This window comes from Mustela lutreola, chromosome 1, assembly GCF_030435805.1.
Source record: "Mustela lutreola isolate mMusLut2 chromosome 1, mMusLut2.pri, whole genome shotgun sequence".
Lineage (NCBI taxonomy): Eukaryota > Metazoa > Chordata > Mammalia > Carnivora > Mustelidae > Mustela > Mustela lutreola.
Window position 1 is genome coordinate 91,007,834 of NC_081290.1, and position 16,521 is coordinate 91,024,354.

General features: G+C 35.9%; 1 protein-coding gene across 4 annotated transcripts in view; it reads right to left on the reverse strand.

The window, feature by feature from the left end:
- The window catches only part of MYOZ2 (myozenin 2), a 35,542-nt gene extending 22,395 nt beyond the window's left edge, over positions 1 to 13,147 (reverse strand). The window contains exons 1-3 of one of the 4 annotated variants that reach the window (XM_059169533.1): positions 12,362 to 12,448; positions 11,443 to 11,515; positions 864 to 1,089 (exon numbers count right to left, since the gene is read on the reverse strand). Coding sequence is in view for 1 of the 4 variants with exons in the window: in XM_059169514.1 (XP_059025497.1) it covers positions 12,362 to 12,437 (76 nt within the window). In the remaining 3 variants the exon portion in view is untranslated. Of the gene's footprint in view, positions 1 to 863; positions 1,090 to 11,442; positions 11,516 to 12,361; positions 12,454 to 12,992 lie in introns of those variants that run through there. The other 3 variants (XM_059169514.1, XM_059169524.1, XM_059169543.1) reach the window with 3 other exon arrangements.
- Positions 13,148 to 16,521: the final 3,374 nt, after the last annotated feature.

A 16,521-nucleotide genomic window follows, 5' to 3' on the forward strand; every position in this document is an offset into this window, starting at 1 on the left:
CTGTGGAATCATGACCTGAGCCAAAGGCAGACACTTAACTGACTGAGCCAGCCAGAGATCTTGTCATCAATAGACTTTGATAAATTATGCATATGTAATGTAATTCTTAGAGCAACTACTAAAAAAGCTATTACAGATAGACTTGAAATCACTGTGGATAAAGAGACACGGAAATCTTAAAAATGTTTAAGCAAGCCATAGAATTAGATTCTACTGAACAACAACAGAATGCCCATATGTGATCGTGGAACATAAATGACGGTAGACCATATCCTGGGCCATAAAAAAGACCTCAACAAATTTAAAAGAGTTAAACTTGTGCAGAATGTGATTTCTGGTTACAGTGGAATCACATTAGAAATCAGTAATAGAGGGGCACCTGGGTGGCTCAGTGGATTAAGCTGCTGCCTTCAGCTCAGGTCATGATCCCAGGGTCCTAGGATCGAGCCCTGCATCGGGTTCTCTGCTCTGCAGGGAGCCTGCTTCCTCCTCTCTCTCTGACTGCCTCTCGCCGATTTGTGATCTCTGCCTGTCAAATAAATAAATAAATAAATAAAATCTTAAAAAAAAAAAAGAAAGAAATCAGTAACAGGAAGATAATAGGAAAATCTCTAAACATTTGGAAACTAAACAACATACTTCTAAATAATCCATGGGTCAAAGAGGAAGTTTCAAAGGAAATAAGAAAAAACTATCATTGATTTGAATGAAAATAAAAACAAAGCATGTCAAAATTTATGAGATATAGTTAATGCAGTGCTGAGAGGGACAGTTATAGCACTAAATGCGTACACTAAGAAAAAGAAAAAGTCTCAAATGAATAATCTAAGCTTCTACCTTAAAAACCTAGAAAAAGGGTGTACCTGGGTAGCTCAGTCAGTTAAGTGTCCAACTCTTGGTATCAGCTCAGGTCAAGACCCCAGCATTCTGAGATCAAGCCCAAGGGGAACTCCGCACTGAGCATGGAGCCTGCTTAAGATTCTCTCTCCCCGTCTTCCTCTCTCCTTCATCACACACCCCCTGGCTTTCATGCATGTATGCATACATTCTCTCTCTTTCTCAAAAAAAATAAAAATAAAAACAAAAGACCTAGAGAAAGAAGAATAAAATAAACCCATAGCAAGCAGAAGGAAAGAAATAATCAATATAACAGCAGAAATCAAAAATTAGTTAAACATGGAGTTGAGTTTTGAATGATAAATAGCATTGACAAATCTCTAGCTAGACTGACATAGACAAAAATATAAAAGACACAAATTACCAATGATAGGCATGAAGGAAGGAACTACAGGAGCAATAGACACTCTAGATAGCAAATGGATAATAAGTGAATACTATTAACCACATTATATATTAATTCACATAAATTTGAAAACTTAAAAAAAGTCACCAATTTTTGAAAAACACAAAATGTCACATCTCACCAGTATGAAGTAGAGAAGTTGATTAATCTGTAAATACGATCTAATTTATAATTTTTAAATCTCTCAAAAAAGAAATCTTCAGAGCTAGGTAATTTCACTGGAGAATTGTACCAAACATTTCAAGAATTAACACCCAAATAATAATCTCTGCCTGAAAATGAAGATGAGAGAACTGTTCCAAGTTTATTTATTAAGATAATATTACGCTGATACCAAAACTGAGAAGACACAAAAATGAAAGCTACAGACCAATATTCCTCATACATATAGAAGCAAAAATCCTTAATAACATATTAATAATTAAAATTCAACAAGATATAAAAAGAATTCTATACCATGAATAAGTAGAATTTATTCCAGGGATATTGACTGCTTTAATATTCAAAAATCAATATATTCTCCCATATTAATAGGCTAGAGAAGAAAAATTACATGATCATACCTTTGGGATAGAGGGTGGAGCAAAGCATGATTAAACGACACCACAGACACAATTCATTAGAGGAAACACTGATAAATTGAACTTCATCAAAATTAAAAACTTTTGCTCTGAGAAAGACCTTTACATGAATAAAAAGACAAGTTACAGAGTGGGAAACCATATTTGACAACAAGCTAGAATATATAAAGAACTCTCAAAACTCACAAGTAAAAATGCAAACAATCTAATTAGAACATGGGCCAAAGACATGAAGAGACATTTCACCAAAGAGGATATACAGATGGCAAATAAGCATACACAAAGATGTTCAACATCATCAGTCAATTCAAATTAAGGAAATGCAAATGAAGACCATAAAGCTATGTCACTATCAGAATGACTAAAATGAAAAATAATGATTGCTCCTAAAGCTGGGGAGGGTATGGAGAAGCTAGATCACTCATACATTGCTCTTGGAAATGTAGAATGGTACAACCACTCTGGAAAGTAACTTAGTAATTTCTGTTAAAAACCTACCATAGAATTAGTAGTAACACTGGGCATTTATCCAAGTAAAATGAAAGCTCATGTTCATGCAAAAAGCTATGTACAAATGTTCATAGCCGTTTTTTTTTCTGAATTAAAAACAAAACAGAAATAATCCAGACGTACTTTAATGGGTAAATGGTTAAAAACACTGTGGTCTATCCATACCATGGTACTCAGCAATAAAAAGGGAAAAACCATTGAAACATGCATCTCCTGGATTTATTTATTTAGTTCCAGAGAACTACACTGAGTGATAAAAGCCAATTCCCAAAGGTTAAACACTGTATATTTAAATCATTTATATAGCATTCTTGAAATGAAAAAATAGAGAGAAATAAAGAGCAGAGTAGTGATTGGCAGGAGTCTCTTGACTGTATTAATGACAATATTCTGATTGGGATAGTATACTATAGCTTTGCAAGACATTACCTTGGGGAAAATTAGGAAAAGGTACATGATGCAACAGCTCTGTATTATTTCTTAGAATTGCATATGAACTACGATTACCTCCAAAAAAAACTACCAAGCCATAAAAAGACATGAATAATCCTTATTGTAAATTGCTAAGTGAATGAAGCTTGTCAGTAAAGACTACACACTGTATGGTTCCAACTACATGATATTCTGGAAAAGACAAAATTCCAGAAGACAGTCAAAGAATCAATGGTTGCCAAGGGCTTGGGGTGGGGGAAGGGGAGGAAATAGGGATAAACGAGTAGAGTACAAGGGATTTCTAGGGCAGTGAGACTATTCCCTATGGTATTATAATGGCAGACATATGACATTATGCATTCATGAAAGTCCATAAAACACTATAACACAAAGAATGACCCCTAATGTAAACTATGGACTTTAGCTATTTTTTTTAAAGATTTTATTTACTTATTTTAGAGATAGAAAGTGTATGCGTGCATGAGGAGTAGAGAGAGGGAGAGGGAGACAATCTCCAGCAGAGTTGGCACTGAGTGTGGAGCCCAACTCAGGGTTTGATCCCAGGACCCCAAGACCATGACCCCAGCTGAAACCAAGAGTTGGATGCTTAACCAACTGAGCCATGCAGGTGCCTCTGGACTATAGTTTTTAATAGTGTATCCATATTGGTTCATCAGCTATAACCAGTATATCACACCAAGACAAGATGTCAATAATAGGGGAATCTATGTGTTGGGAGGAGAAGGGGTATATGGAAACACACTATTTTCTGCTTAGTTTTTCTGTAAACCTGAAACTGCTCTAAAAAAAAAATTAAGTGTATTATTAAAAAAAAAAAAAAACTTTAATGAAAAAAAATTCATAGCCTTCCCCCACCCCACCCCCAAAGCAATGCAGAGCAGCTTTGTCTGATCTCCCATATGGAAAAAAAAAAAAATCTATGCTATACATGCTTTACAATCCCCAGGGAGGCAGAAATTACCTGTGAAAAAGGATTGGAGGAAGAGAGCAAAGTAAATGAGGGTGTTTTATAACAGTTGCCTAGGATTTGCTTGTCAACCCTGCTCAGTTCTACAGGGAATATTCACCTTCGTTTATCTGCCAGTGTTTGGAATCTTTTTTACTGTGTTCTTGGAACATGGAAGGAGAAGCTAGGTTATTTTCAACATATCTATGAATATATACCTCAGTATTCTGGAGAGAGTTTCAACCTTTTGATCCTTTTTTTAAAAGATTGTATTTGTTTATTTGAGAGAGAGAATAAGAGAAGGAGAGAAGCAAACTCCCCACTGACAGAAGCCCCACGTGGGGCTCAATCCCAGGGTCCCAGGATCATAACCTGAGCCAAAGGCAATGGCTTAACCAACTGGGACACCCAGGTACCCAACTTTTTGATTCTGTAATAAAAATAGAAATTTCCTTTTAGATACAGAGGATAGAAGAAACAGTATTGCTTAGACTTTGTGCAGTTATGGGAAGGGGGAATCTCCTTTAAATGCTTATCAAAACAATTCAGTCAGCAATGAGAGAGAGAGAGAATAAAATAGTAACACACACACAAAATCAAAATCTACAGATTTTTTTCCCATTGAACTTTTCTAGAAATACATATTCTATGTAATGTAATATATTATAAATAATGTTTTTAAACACATTTATGTTTCTCCTGGAAAACTTTTCTAATGAGACATTTTCAGAAAATGAAAAATGCCCCAAAACAGGCAGCCACTAGAAAATGCAGAGATGACATTCTTCATAGTTATGGAATCTTTCTCCTTTTAATTAATGCTACAAAGTTTTTCCATAAAGAAACCGCAACAGAAATGCAACTTTTTTTTCCTCCCCATTTCTGTTACTGGTTTGAGTCATTACAAATAGTTAAATGAAAAGAGGGTTAGAAAAAGGAATAGCATATTATTATATTAATTTCTCTATCTTCTAAATTTCAAGCTATAGCGTAAGTTAAATTCTGTGACACCAAACATGTTTGAGAAAATGTTTTTATCGCATGGCCCTCTTCCTAATAGCCTCCTGATATTCACGGATTCCATCAAAGTTTCTGAAATAACCACATGACTTAAGTAGGTTCCATCCCGCTGCTCCATATGATTTACAGTAGTCTTCTGCGGTGTGTTTGACCAGACTTGATCAGCTCTGTGATTGATTCAGAAATCTGATCCAGGTCAATGAGAGTGACTATCAGGAATTTTCTCTGTGAATGTTGTGCCAAAGATGCTTTCTTTATACTGCCGCATGTAAGCACAGAAGTTTATTGCCCAGGAAAATGTTGACAGGTACTTGGTAGAATAATAGAGCCAGGCTTGGGGTGAAACTTACCCCAAGGAAGTCAAAACAGAGACAGAGAAACCGGAGAATCCTTGGTGGCATACTTGAGTGGCTAGATGAAGCTCTGAACTTTTCAGATGTATGAGTCATAAATTCCCTTTATTGCTTAAGCTAGTTGGCTTCTGACTTTCTCTTTTATTCAACTAAAAGCATGCAGATATAGTTATTCTCTCCAGATCTTCATGCTACTGATGTAGATCGAAAAAGTGTATTAAGATTAGAGTTGTAAGGAAGAGTGAAGAAGACCAGCTTAAAAGCCTGGAAGTGGGGGCCTCAAAGAGGAAAGAGAACAGAGAGAAGAACTATAACAAAAATGGATATACTGTTGGTCACAGACTCATCAGGTTTCATAAGAAACATTCACTCCTTTTAAGCAAAGCACTAGAACCCATTGCTCAAGTTGCTTCAAGGAATAGATGTTCAGTAAGAGCCATAAGGAACTTACCTACCCTTGATGTCAGGGATACCAAGAAATAATCAGCTGGAGCAATCTGTTATTATTAGCAAATTTGTATCATGAGGGAGAAGAAGTGAGAGACAAAAAGGAAAAATGAGAGGGTGCATAAAACAATGCACTCAACCTCTTTTAATATTCTTCATACTCCATTCCACTTCTTCTGAGCCTACATTTTCTCCCTCCTGCTCTGTGATAGACAGTGAGTTAACTAGCTTTGAGCGGCCACCTGACAGAATTCAGAGTCTCTGGGGCCAGAAATACTGGATGATAATTCAGCACTAGAGAAAGCTTCTACTAGCTCACAAGAGTCAACTGATAAATTTTCAAGAGTTCTGTGAGCCAGTAGTTAACTTCCGTAAACATAGCCCTAATTAAAATTAATTAAGTTTAATAATTAGATAATGTATTTAAAAACAAAGCAATAAATACTCAAACATATCACTTTCAAGTCTTTTTACTGCATTTTGCTATTATCTATGCTCCTGATGTTATTTATATCTGTTTGTATTTGTATGGTAGAAATACTGTATAATGTATTACTGTATATATTTTCCTGAATCTCCACTCAGAACCTTTTTGATGGTAGCTTGAAATCAGCTGTGGTGGGTGTATTTATTCCATAGAAATTGGCAAACTCTAGAAACCAAGGCATTTCTCCACCCCAAAGAACCCACTGTTTACTAGCAAGGTACTAGACACAGGAATATGTTAAGTCAACCTATTTTGCATAAACAAACAAACAGCAAAGAAATATCTAAATTCTCTAAGGTTTTCTTCCCTTCCCTTCCAATAGTTCAATTTATAACTAGAACAGGAGTTCCAGACCATCTGTGAGGGGGATCTAATGTTAAGAATACTTTCATTACTTAAACTTTCAGAGTGTAGACACTGTCAAATGAGCACATAGAATCCAAGTTCAGCTGTTCCCTGCCCTTTATTGCAAACCCCTCTGTAGGTTCTCAACAGTGTTTTTAATCTGGATGCCTGATAAATGACATAACTTATTCAGGATACATATCCTTGCCTTGATGGATTAGAAGGTTTTTTTGTGGCATTAGATGATCTATTGAAAATAATATTTCTAGTGATGTCACTTATAGTAATCCAGAATTTTCCCTTTGTTCTTTAAAGATTTTATAGGACTTGATATATTATATTTTTCTATTATTTCAAGAATCAATGATTATTTATGAACAGTTGAATATGTAATTATAAATTGATACATACATATAATCTAAGGGTCTTGATGGCCGTAACCAGATTAATTTCTACAAAAAAAAAACCCCACAATTCTTAATCTACTAGAAATATTAAATAATTGTTAACCAATATTCTTCCTCAGTAGTATCCTCAACTGTACAACACTTTGATAGTTAAACTAAGATTTAAAATCTTATGTTAAAAAGTTCAAATATTGATTTTTGAGTATACTTTTCCTCTTCATTTCATATTGTGGAGTCCCATTACTATGAGTATTAGAAACCAAATGGAAAATTACATTTTACTGAGACAATATGTGATCTTCAAAAATGTGATCAGTTCCTTTTTCAAAGCTTGCATTAATATATAGTATTATGAACAACTATTGGACTTAAGTTGTTCCAAAAGGAAACATTATTTTTTTCACTTATTTCATACATTAACATTCTGAAACTTGGTCAAATGATTTGTGAGTGCACAGGTAGTTCTACACATTTCATGGGAAATTTTGATCCTACCAAAAGCTACATATTTAGTTAGATCAGTGAGTCTAATTCATAGTTTGTAAAGATACTCATTTACACATAATTGTAGTAAGACCAAAGATCTTTTTAAAAAAATCTCTTTCCTCATGATTCCCTACAATTCTGGTAAAATGGGCAAAACCACTTGAGGGGAGTTAACTGAAACGGACTTGCTCTAAGGTGGTCCTATCGATTTCCTTAGAAGCTTGAGACCAACGATTTTCTCTGTACTTGCACAGGTTTCCTGCTTGTTTGCAGATAGTTGGCCTAAGTGGATTGAATAATAGTGCATAAAATATGCATTATTTCAAAATTTAACATACATATATACATCTTACATGAAAAATAATAGTCCAGACTGTGATTTTTGAATAATATCTGGAAAGACTATAATTGATAATAAAGTCATTAATAATTTTCTTTGCATTAAGAAATTGATTTTGAAATCCATCTGAGATTCTTTAACTTCCTATTTTATATCTCTTTGCCTTGATTTGAATTCTACAGATATTTTATAAAGTTTTCAAAAACTTACTATTAAAATATTATCATTTAATAACTGTAATTTTATAAACATTTAAGAAAATGAGATTACCAATATACTGAATTACACAATTTGAATTACACAGTTATCTAGTACTGTTTATAAAATGCACATGTACAACCTATTAGAGTGAAAAAGACAACAAAGAAACAAGGATGATAGACTAGTATGGTTGGACTTAAATACTGTGATTTCTACTTAGGTGGTAACTAGAATTTAGCCTACCTCTCTGCTGCTACTTTTCTGAAGGACCTTATTAGAAGTTAGAAACCTATGGCATGCTCAGAAAATCTCTGAATTCACAAGATGTTACTGCATACCAATTTCCAAAGAAACCCATACTTTTCGGGGGGGGTTATGGAACACTAAAATGAAAAGTTAAGCCAAGGAAAACTAATAAACTTGTACACTGAAGCATTTGGTTAAGTTCTTTTATTCCCCCAACTTTTCATATTGGATCTGTGGTATTCAAGACCTTCTTAGCATCCTAATTTTAACATTGATAGCTTGATTTTTAAATTATAGTTTAAGATATGCTGATGCAGGAAAAGCAAAAGGGGTCTTCACAAACCTTCCATCTGAATTTCTAGATTTTATACTCTATACTTTTCAAAATACCCTTGAAATTTATGTCAATATTATCAGTGTCTTTGTTATTGGAGAAACTCAAATATGTTGATGTTTGACTACTGCACACAGCTCAGTAAATCAGAATCATGGAATTTTAGAATTAAACGTATCAGTAGATCCAAACCCCTCATGTTCAGATGAGGCATCTGATGTCTGGTCTGGAACCCAGGGCTCCTGGTACCATATCAACAACAGCACTCCATTTAGAACCCAGGCTTCCTGTTTTCAGACCACAAAGCTAAACTCTTTTCCTTAAGTCACAAAAACATGCTGCTCAGTCCTCTTCTGTTTGCTGGGAAAAGCTGTTCACCAGTCATGCAAGGAAAAATTAAAAACATAAACAAAAAACATGCCAAAACAGCCCTCACAGAGCCCCAGTGAAAAAACTGTAGAGTGACTGAAGCAGCCTTCCGAGACACTGTGGTCTTCTCTGTTTCTGAAGTTCTTCTAAACTGTCAATTTTATCTGTGTGTAAGCCCCAGGTACAATATATGCCCAGTTTTTCTTGTAGGTATTTTCACTCCAGTTCCTTTTCCCCACTACTTCTTTATTTTATTATTATTATGTTCAGTTAGCCATTGTATAGTACATCATTAATCCTTGATGCAGTGTTCAGTGATTCAGTAGTTAAGTATAACACCCAGCGCTCATCACAGCATGTACCCTCCTCAATACCTGTCACCCTGCTACCCCTTCCCCTCACCCACCTCCCTTCTGAAACCCCCAGATTGTTTCTCCAGGTCCATAGTTTCTCAAAATTCATCTCTCTCCCTGGTTTCTTCCCATCCCCTTCTGGACAGATGCCAGTTGCTCTAGAGAGCATCGCCTTCTTCTAATCTTACTCCCCCCCCTTTTTCTGTCAACATATCACTCCCTATCATTTGATGCTTCCTATCTCTCTCCCTCCTCCTCCAGTATTCAAGTCTGAAAGAATTACTGAGTGAGAGAGGAACAGGAATAATAGCAGAGAATATGTACTAATCAGGAGTAAATGGCACAGGGCTGGTGGGCATGAAGCTTTGATAAGCCAACTATTCTTGCCCCCACAACTAATTCATGCACGGATAATAGCAAAATATTTGTGTATTTTTGCCTTTCTATTAGAATAGCACTTGTTAGATGGTAGCAACATGGTTCTCTTACTTCTGTATAAATCCCAGAAGTTTTGTTTCACGGCAGTAACATAAGACAACTACTACCATCAGCTCTACTGCTTCTAATATTGAGGCTGAGCATCATGATGACCATGATATAATGACATAACGATATGAAATTATGGAGCCTTAGTGTCAGGGGATACTTTCTATTAATTATTTGTTGGGAGTGTGGTATATTTGCTGCTGGGACATAATCTGACATGACAAGTATAATGGATCCATAATGAGTAACAATTTGAGGTATAGTTAGTAGAGGGTGGAAGTTATCTACACTTTTACTCATTCTATCCAGTTCTGTGTATTTTAGTCTAGGTGGGTAGGATTTTTCATTAATTCTTTGCAGTTATGTCTCCTTCAGAGAGCATGAGTGCTCTGATGTAAAACTCTCCTTTTCTGATTCTTACATTTTCCTACCAATTGATCTCAGAGGTTCCCCAGCTATAGTATCTCTCCCAGACGATAAGAAGGGAGTGAACTTGCAGTTCATGTTAAAAGACAATACATTTAGTCAGCTCGTTGTCGTGTGTCATTCTTCCCCAGGTTATTAGACATTTTTGAAAAGTGATATAAGAAACAAAGGAGTTACAACATACAAAAGAAAAAAGATCCTGATGCACAAGGAGAGGAGGTGAGAGAGGGTTTGGAAAACATCTTTCTCTGTTCAGTTTTATAAAGGAAAATCCAGCTCACGTTTGATTTACTGAGTGTTATAATTAAGATCGAAAGAGTTGCATGCTCTATCTTAAATTATCCAGATTTTTTCTGCTGCGTAATATTTGAAAATTTGGAAGATTATTCCCACAAAGGTATTTTTGCAGTCTGTCTCATCTCTGCATCCACGACAATTCCTGACAATTCTAGACAACATGTCATATCCAGGTAGTAAAATTCCATATAAGGTGTCAGAGTAGAAAAGAGAGGGAAATTATTTAAGCAGTTTCATAAAGTACTACAGCTATTTTATCTGAGATGAGTTCAGAAAGTCTGCAATCATCCTGCATTATCGGGACACTTGACCTCCAAACACAGGCAGAGCATGTGACTCCACTTAAAGGGGTTGGAAATCTACCCGTGACTTGGGAGGGAGGCTTCAGCAGACTTTACATGGTGGTACGATAATAGTTTGGAGAGTTTTTTCCCCTTTGAGATAGAATTGTATTTTTTCTTTATATTTCATAAACACAAAAGTTATGTTATAAGAAAAAGAAAAAGATATTCTTACCCTTGTAGGTCTATGTCAGGGCTAACATAGAGTAGAATCCAACACATGATTTAAACTGGGAATACATTAAATGGATCAATTGATTAATGATTAGAATGCAATTAGAAAATAACTTAAGTCCAGTTTTAAGGTAAATAATTTATTCCCAAACTCAGGTGTTCATCTAGTTTTTCCTTGTTGATCAGGAAAACTATAAAAACAATTTCAAGCAAACTACCTGATGCAGGAACTACAAAGAAGCCCAAACATTTAAAAGAAGTGTGAATTTTTTTTTAACTTTGAACAGGTACAAGTTTAGTTCTAGAATCTGATCAGAATTATTCTCACTTTATTCTGGGCTAGTCTGACATCGTGATAAAACAAGGAAACTAAATCGAATCCAGGATGCTAATTTTATATTGCAGAAAATAGAAAACGAAACTTAACAGGACTGTTTAGATATAACTACATTGTTTGGGGGCATATCTAAAACGATCTTTGATTGGTTCTATGCAGTGTGCTTTATGGAAGGTGAAATATGAAAACACTATACTTACCCCTGTTCCTGGCTGCCCCCACCAGATCTCATGCCTCTAGGTCTCAATAGTGTTCAGGTGAAAGGTTACATTCCTTGTCAATGGAGGGGAAATAAGGAGGCATTCTGAAAACTCCACAGATATATCTGGAATGGCTCAAATCAGCCCGTAAAAGCATCTGGATATTCTACCCATTTACTTTAAAAATCGATGCTATCCTTTGCTCATAAAGTTGACTTTCCTTTATAACAATCAAAATGCAGTTTATAAAGCATTGCTTTTTAGAGTTATTTGCTAGAACTTAAGGAAAAGGAGAGTGGAATATCTGCTTGGATCTAATTTATATTAAATTTTTTTGAGTCGTATGCTTTGAGACTACATAAACTTTATATTTCCCTAGAGATTATAAATAAAAGTAGATTTCTACCGAAAATATCTTAGTAAGCCAATTACTAAATATGAAGCCTTGTTTCAGGGTTAAAGAAATTCACAATATGAATTCCAACATAACAGCTTTTGTACAAAAAGGATGATAGAATATAATTTAATGTTTATGTAATATAAGGTAAAAGAAATCAAGATATGCCATGTAGGTTGGACCATGAAGACAAGTATGAGACCTGTCCCAAAAAGGAATTGAGAGTGATATTAACTTATAATGTGAAATGTGAAAGGCAAGCCAAGCAGAATGTACATCAGCTGTCTGATTGCTTCATTCCTTTAGAGCAGTTGTTCATCTGAAAATAGCTTTCAGATGAGAAAGGATGACTACAAAAGGATTAGTTACCATAGGCTTTTCTACACCCGTAGAGCTCCAGGTTTGTTATGACAGAATAGCAAGAATTTAAAGGAAGTAAACTATAGAATATTAAATAACATCAGGAAGGATCTTTGTTAATGCTGAGCTATAGTAATGCTAAAAAAGGATTTTTATTGATACCATTTCCATGGATTTCCTTCATGATGGCTGATGCTTGCTGTTTTCTCTGCTTCACCATGGTATCATGTGAAAGCATGGTTTTTTTTTGTTCCCTGTAGAAAATAAAGGAAAGTTATTGAGGCAATGTGAGGAACTCATTTGGAGTGTTTTATAATCATCCTTTTGAAAGAGAGCATTTATTATTGCTTTCTACTGAGTGACTTTACTATGCATTCTCTATCTGGTGACAGAAGATGTTATACATTGACAGGCAGTGTCACAATGAACAGAAGATAATACTCAGAGTTTCAGGCCCAGTCTTATCTATACACTTGTACAATGGTCACCAGGCAATGAGAAACAATGAAAGAGCTGCCTTCTGTCCCCTCCCTCTTTCTTTTCCACAGTGTATTTTAATCTGTCTTTGTTTCCTTGTTGGCCTTCATTTGTATCAGCATCACAGTACATCAGTTCTAGCAAACTGTAAGAATGAAGAAAGCACACTAGATTAAACCAGAACTCTTTGGCGGTGACATTTTAATATTAGCATCAACAGCTGCCCTTTAAAGCAAGAATGCCCATTTATGAGTCATAACTCTGAACCTCCTCGGACAACTGACTAATAAAACATTTTAGGAAACAATATACTCACCTTGCTCTTAGACCGTGCTTTTCAGCAGGGATGAGCCCCAATTTGTAGAGGGAAGAGTGGAGATGGAATATGGATGGCACTGAGGCCCGATGGTTTTTATCCCTGAGCCTGGGAAGGCATGGTCCCTAGCTCTGACTCAAACTAGGGACTGAGCCTTTCTGAAGAGACTGGCATCCAGCTGACATCAACTGACTATATATAGCACCAAATACTTCAGCTACTCATATCTTCCTGGCGAAAGGGAGGAACAGAGAAAGATTAGGTTCTCTCCATTGTGTTTCTAGTTTGCGAGATGGTTGAATGAACATACAGAAAGTTTTTATGGAGCACCTTCTCTTTGAGGAGATGGTAGCCAAAAGGGATTTTTAAAACTTTTTAAGATGTGGATCTTATGCTACACCTTATTGAGGTGGCAAGAGACATACATGAATTAGACCAGAATGATAGGTCATTAACCATTAAAAAGAAAGTATGAGGAATATCTACAGAGTTTCAAGAATGAAGAAAGCAATGTGGAGTGGATGGGTAGAACCATTCCTTATGTGGGAGTGAGAGAAGTTATGCTAGATTCAGCAAAATTGGTAATATTTGAATGGCAAAGTGGGGGAACACTTGGAAAATGGTATTAAAGATTGAGCCATGAAGCTATTTGAGTAAAAGCTTAGACTCATAACTGGGTCATATTTTTTGAAGAGATCCTATAAAGAACAGTGCCTACAAAGTTGACTAATCTTTGCAAGGTCTGAAGTCAAGAATTCTTCTTTGGGAGAATGACAGAATAACAGGTTTGGATGGTGGGCCTTGTTGGCTTCCTTGGCGGTCTTTGAACACTGAGGAAGAATGTTCTCCTTTTTGGGCTTTTGCTTTTACTATTTCCTGCTTGCTGTAACATGCTCTTCTTCTACTCATCAGCTCACTCTCTCATGCAATTAAGACTCCACTCAACTACTGATTCCTTTTAAAGCACTTTCCCAGTCACCTTGTCTAAAATATCACATGGTGCCATTCTCTGGTCCCTAATTTTGCTTCATTTTTATTTATATTTTTCATTGAGATTAAAGTCAAATGGAAGGAAGAAAAACCCCAAAACAGAAATTTTAAAAAGACAGAAGTTTGTTTTTCCTATATATAAACTTAGTCCAGAGGCAAATAATCTAGGGTTGATGTGATTGACATAATCATCAGGGGCTCAATTACCTTCTAATTTTTTGCTCCATTATCCCTAAAATGCGGTCTTGTTGGGCCTACATGGCTACTCCATCTCTAGCCAGCACATTCATATTTTAGTTAGCAGAAAAAGGAAAAAGTAATGAGAAAGGCACAATGTCTCTTCTTCAAAAGATGTTCTGACATTTTTCAGATCTCTTTTGCTTATATCCCTTTGTCCAGAACTTAGTCAAATAGCCATACAGAGCTTAAGAGAGGTCAGGAAATGTAGATTTTATTCTGTGTGGCTGTGTGCCCAGCTAAAATTCAGAGGTAAACTTACTGACAAAGGAAATAAATGGTTACTGTGTGACAGCTCCCAGATTTTGACACAAGAATATATCGATATTATTTTATCTATCTAGTGTCTTTTTTTTCCTACCAAAATACAAGGAACTCCATAAATGCTTGGGCATCAAGAATTGTGACTAGTGGGGCGCCTGGGTGGCTCAGTGGGTTAAAGCCTCTGCCTTCGTTCGGCTCAGGTCATGAGCCCAGGGTCCCGGGATTGAGCCCCGCATCAGGCTCTCTGCTCAGCAGGGTGCCTGCTTCCTCCTCTCTCTCTCTACCTGCCTCTCTGCCTACTTGTGATCTCTGTCTGTCAAATAAATAAATAAAATATATAAAAAAAAGAATTGTGACTAGTATGTGGTGGGCACTCAATAGTAATTGAACGAATGAATAAGTAAGTGGGTTGGAGATTAATTGTGAAACGCATGGAAGGTTTGGTAAAATTTTGGAATTCTCTTCCTTTTATGTCAAACACATGGAGGAAAAATAGGATTCTAATAAATGAAGAGTAACTTTAATAAGAGAAGATGATAGCCACTTATGGGAGAAATTGTTCTGAATGAGATCGAAGTAGGTTACACTTTTGTGGCCTGATCATGGTTCAAGGTAGTAGTGGGTTTAAGCTAAACTATTACAATTGCTTCTAAGCTATTGTTTGCATTAAGATATGAATTAGGTACCAATGGGAAACCATTTTACAAAAGTCAAATGAATTTAAATATCCTCCTAAGATCCTCCAATTACTCTTAAATTCCTGGCTCTAGCATTTACTGTATATGCTCTTAGTTAAGTCTCCTGAACTTTAGTTTTCTTACCTATAAAATGGAGATTATAGTTTCTACCACATCATGTCATGGACATTTTACATGTAACAATTTTAGAAATTTCTGATACTTAATAAAAGCTTAATGAATGTTAATTTTTCATTTACTGTTATCATTCCTGCAGTATGAAAGCATTAGAACAATCAACTGCATTATACAGGAAAAAATAAAAATATATTCAGAAAATCCCAGTTTTCCTATGTATAACCTTCATATGTTTCCAATTTTGTGTTATGTAGTTCTACAGCCTGACCTGGAGTCCTCAGCAGATAATAATTGTTAAGTTAACTTTGATTTCTAAAATGAAAGGAGATTTTTAAAATTTTTTATTTTTAAAATTTTTTGAAGGGATATTTTTAAAAATTTATTTATTTATTTGAGGGGGGAGGGGGAAAGGAGAGAGAAACCCACGCAGACTCCACACTGACAGTAGAGCCTGATGCAGGACTCAATGCAGGGTTTGCGCTCATGACCCTGAGATCACAACCTGAGCTGAAACCTAGAGTCAGACGTGTAACCAACTGCGCCATCCAGGAGTCCCTGAAATGAAAGGAGATATTTTAAATAATAGGAAAAGTTTTAAAGACTATGACACCTTACTTGTTTTTGTTTTTCAGTTATACTTAAAATTGCCTTATTTTTTAAGCTCATTGATATGCATCTTTGGTTATTTTCTGGTTTCTGAGTTATTGTTCATTCTGAAAAGAAAAAAGAACAAATCCTTGGTATTGTAACTTTCAGGCAGTGTATGTATCCATGTGCTCCCATGACAAGGCTAAATTTTAGAAAAGAACATTACTGGTTTTTATAAAGTATTTTCAGATGGTCCATTCTGAGAGGCGATGCATTTAAATTTTAAATCGAGTCACAGTTAATATATTTCTATTTCATCTGCACAGAGGTCTGGCTCTAGATGAAACTTCCTTTACATTTATCATATTGCAGTCTTCCTTTGTCCTCAGCACCCCCTCTTCCATCCCCAAGACCCAGGACAGCCCCACCGCCACCACATACACACACACACTCTGTACCAGAAAAGGAATGATAGGCAGAGGGAGAAGCAGGCTCCCTGATGAACAAGGAGCCCTACGAGGGACTCAATCCCAGAACCCCAGGATCATGACCAGAGCCGAAGGCAGAGGCTTAACTGACTGAAACACCCAGGCGTCCTCACCCTAAGTATTTTGAATGAAATGGTGCTAACAGTC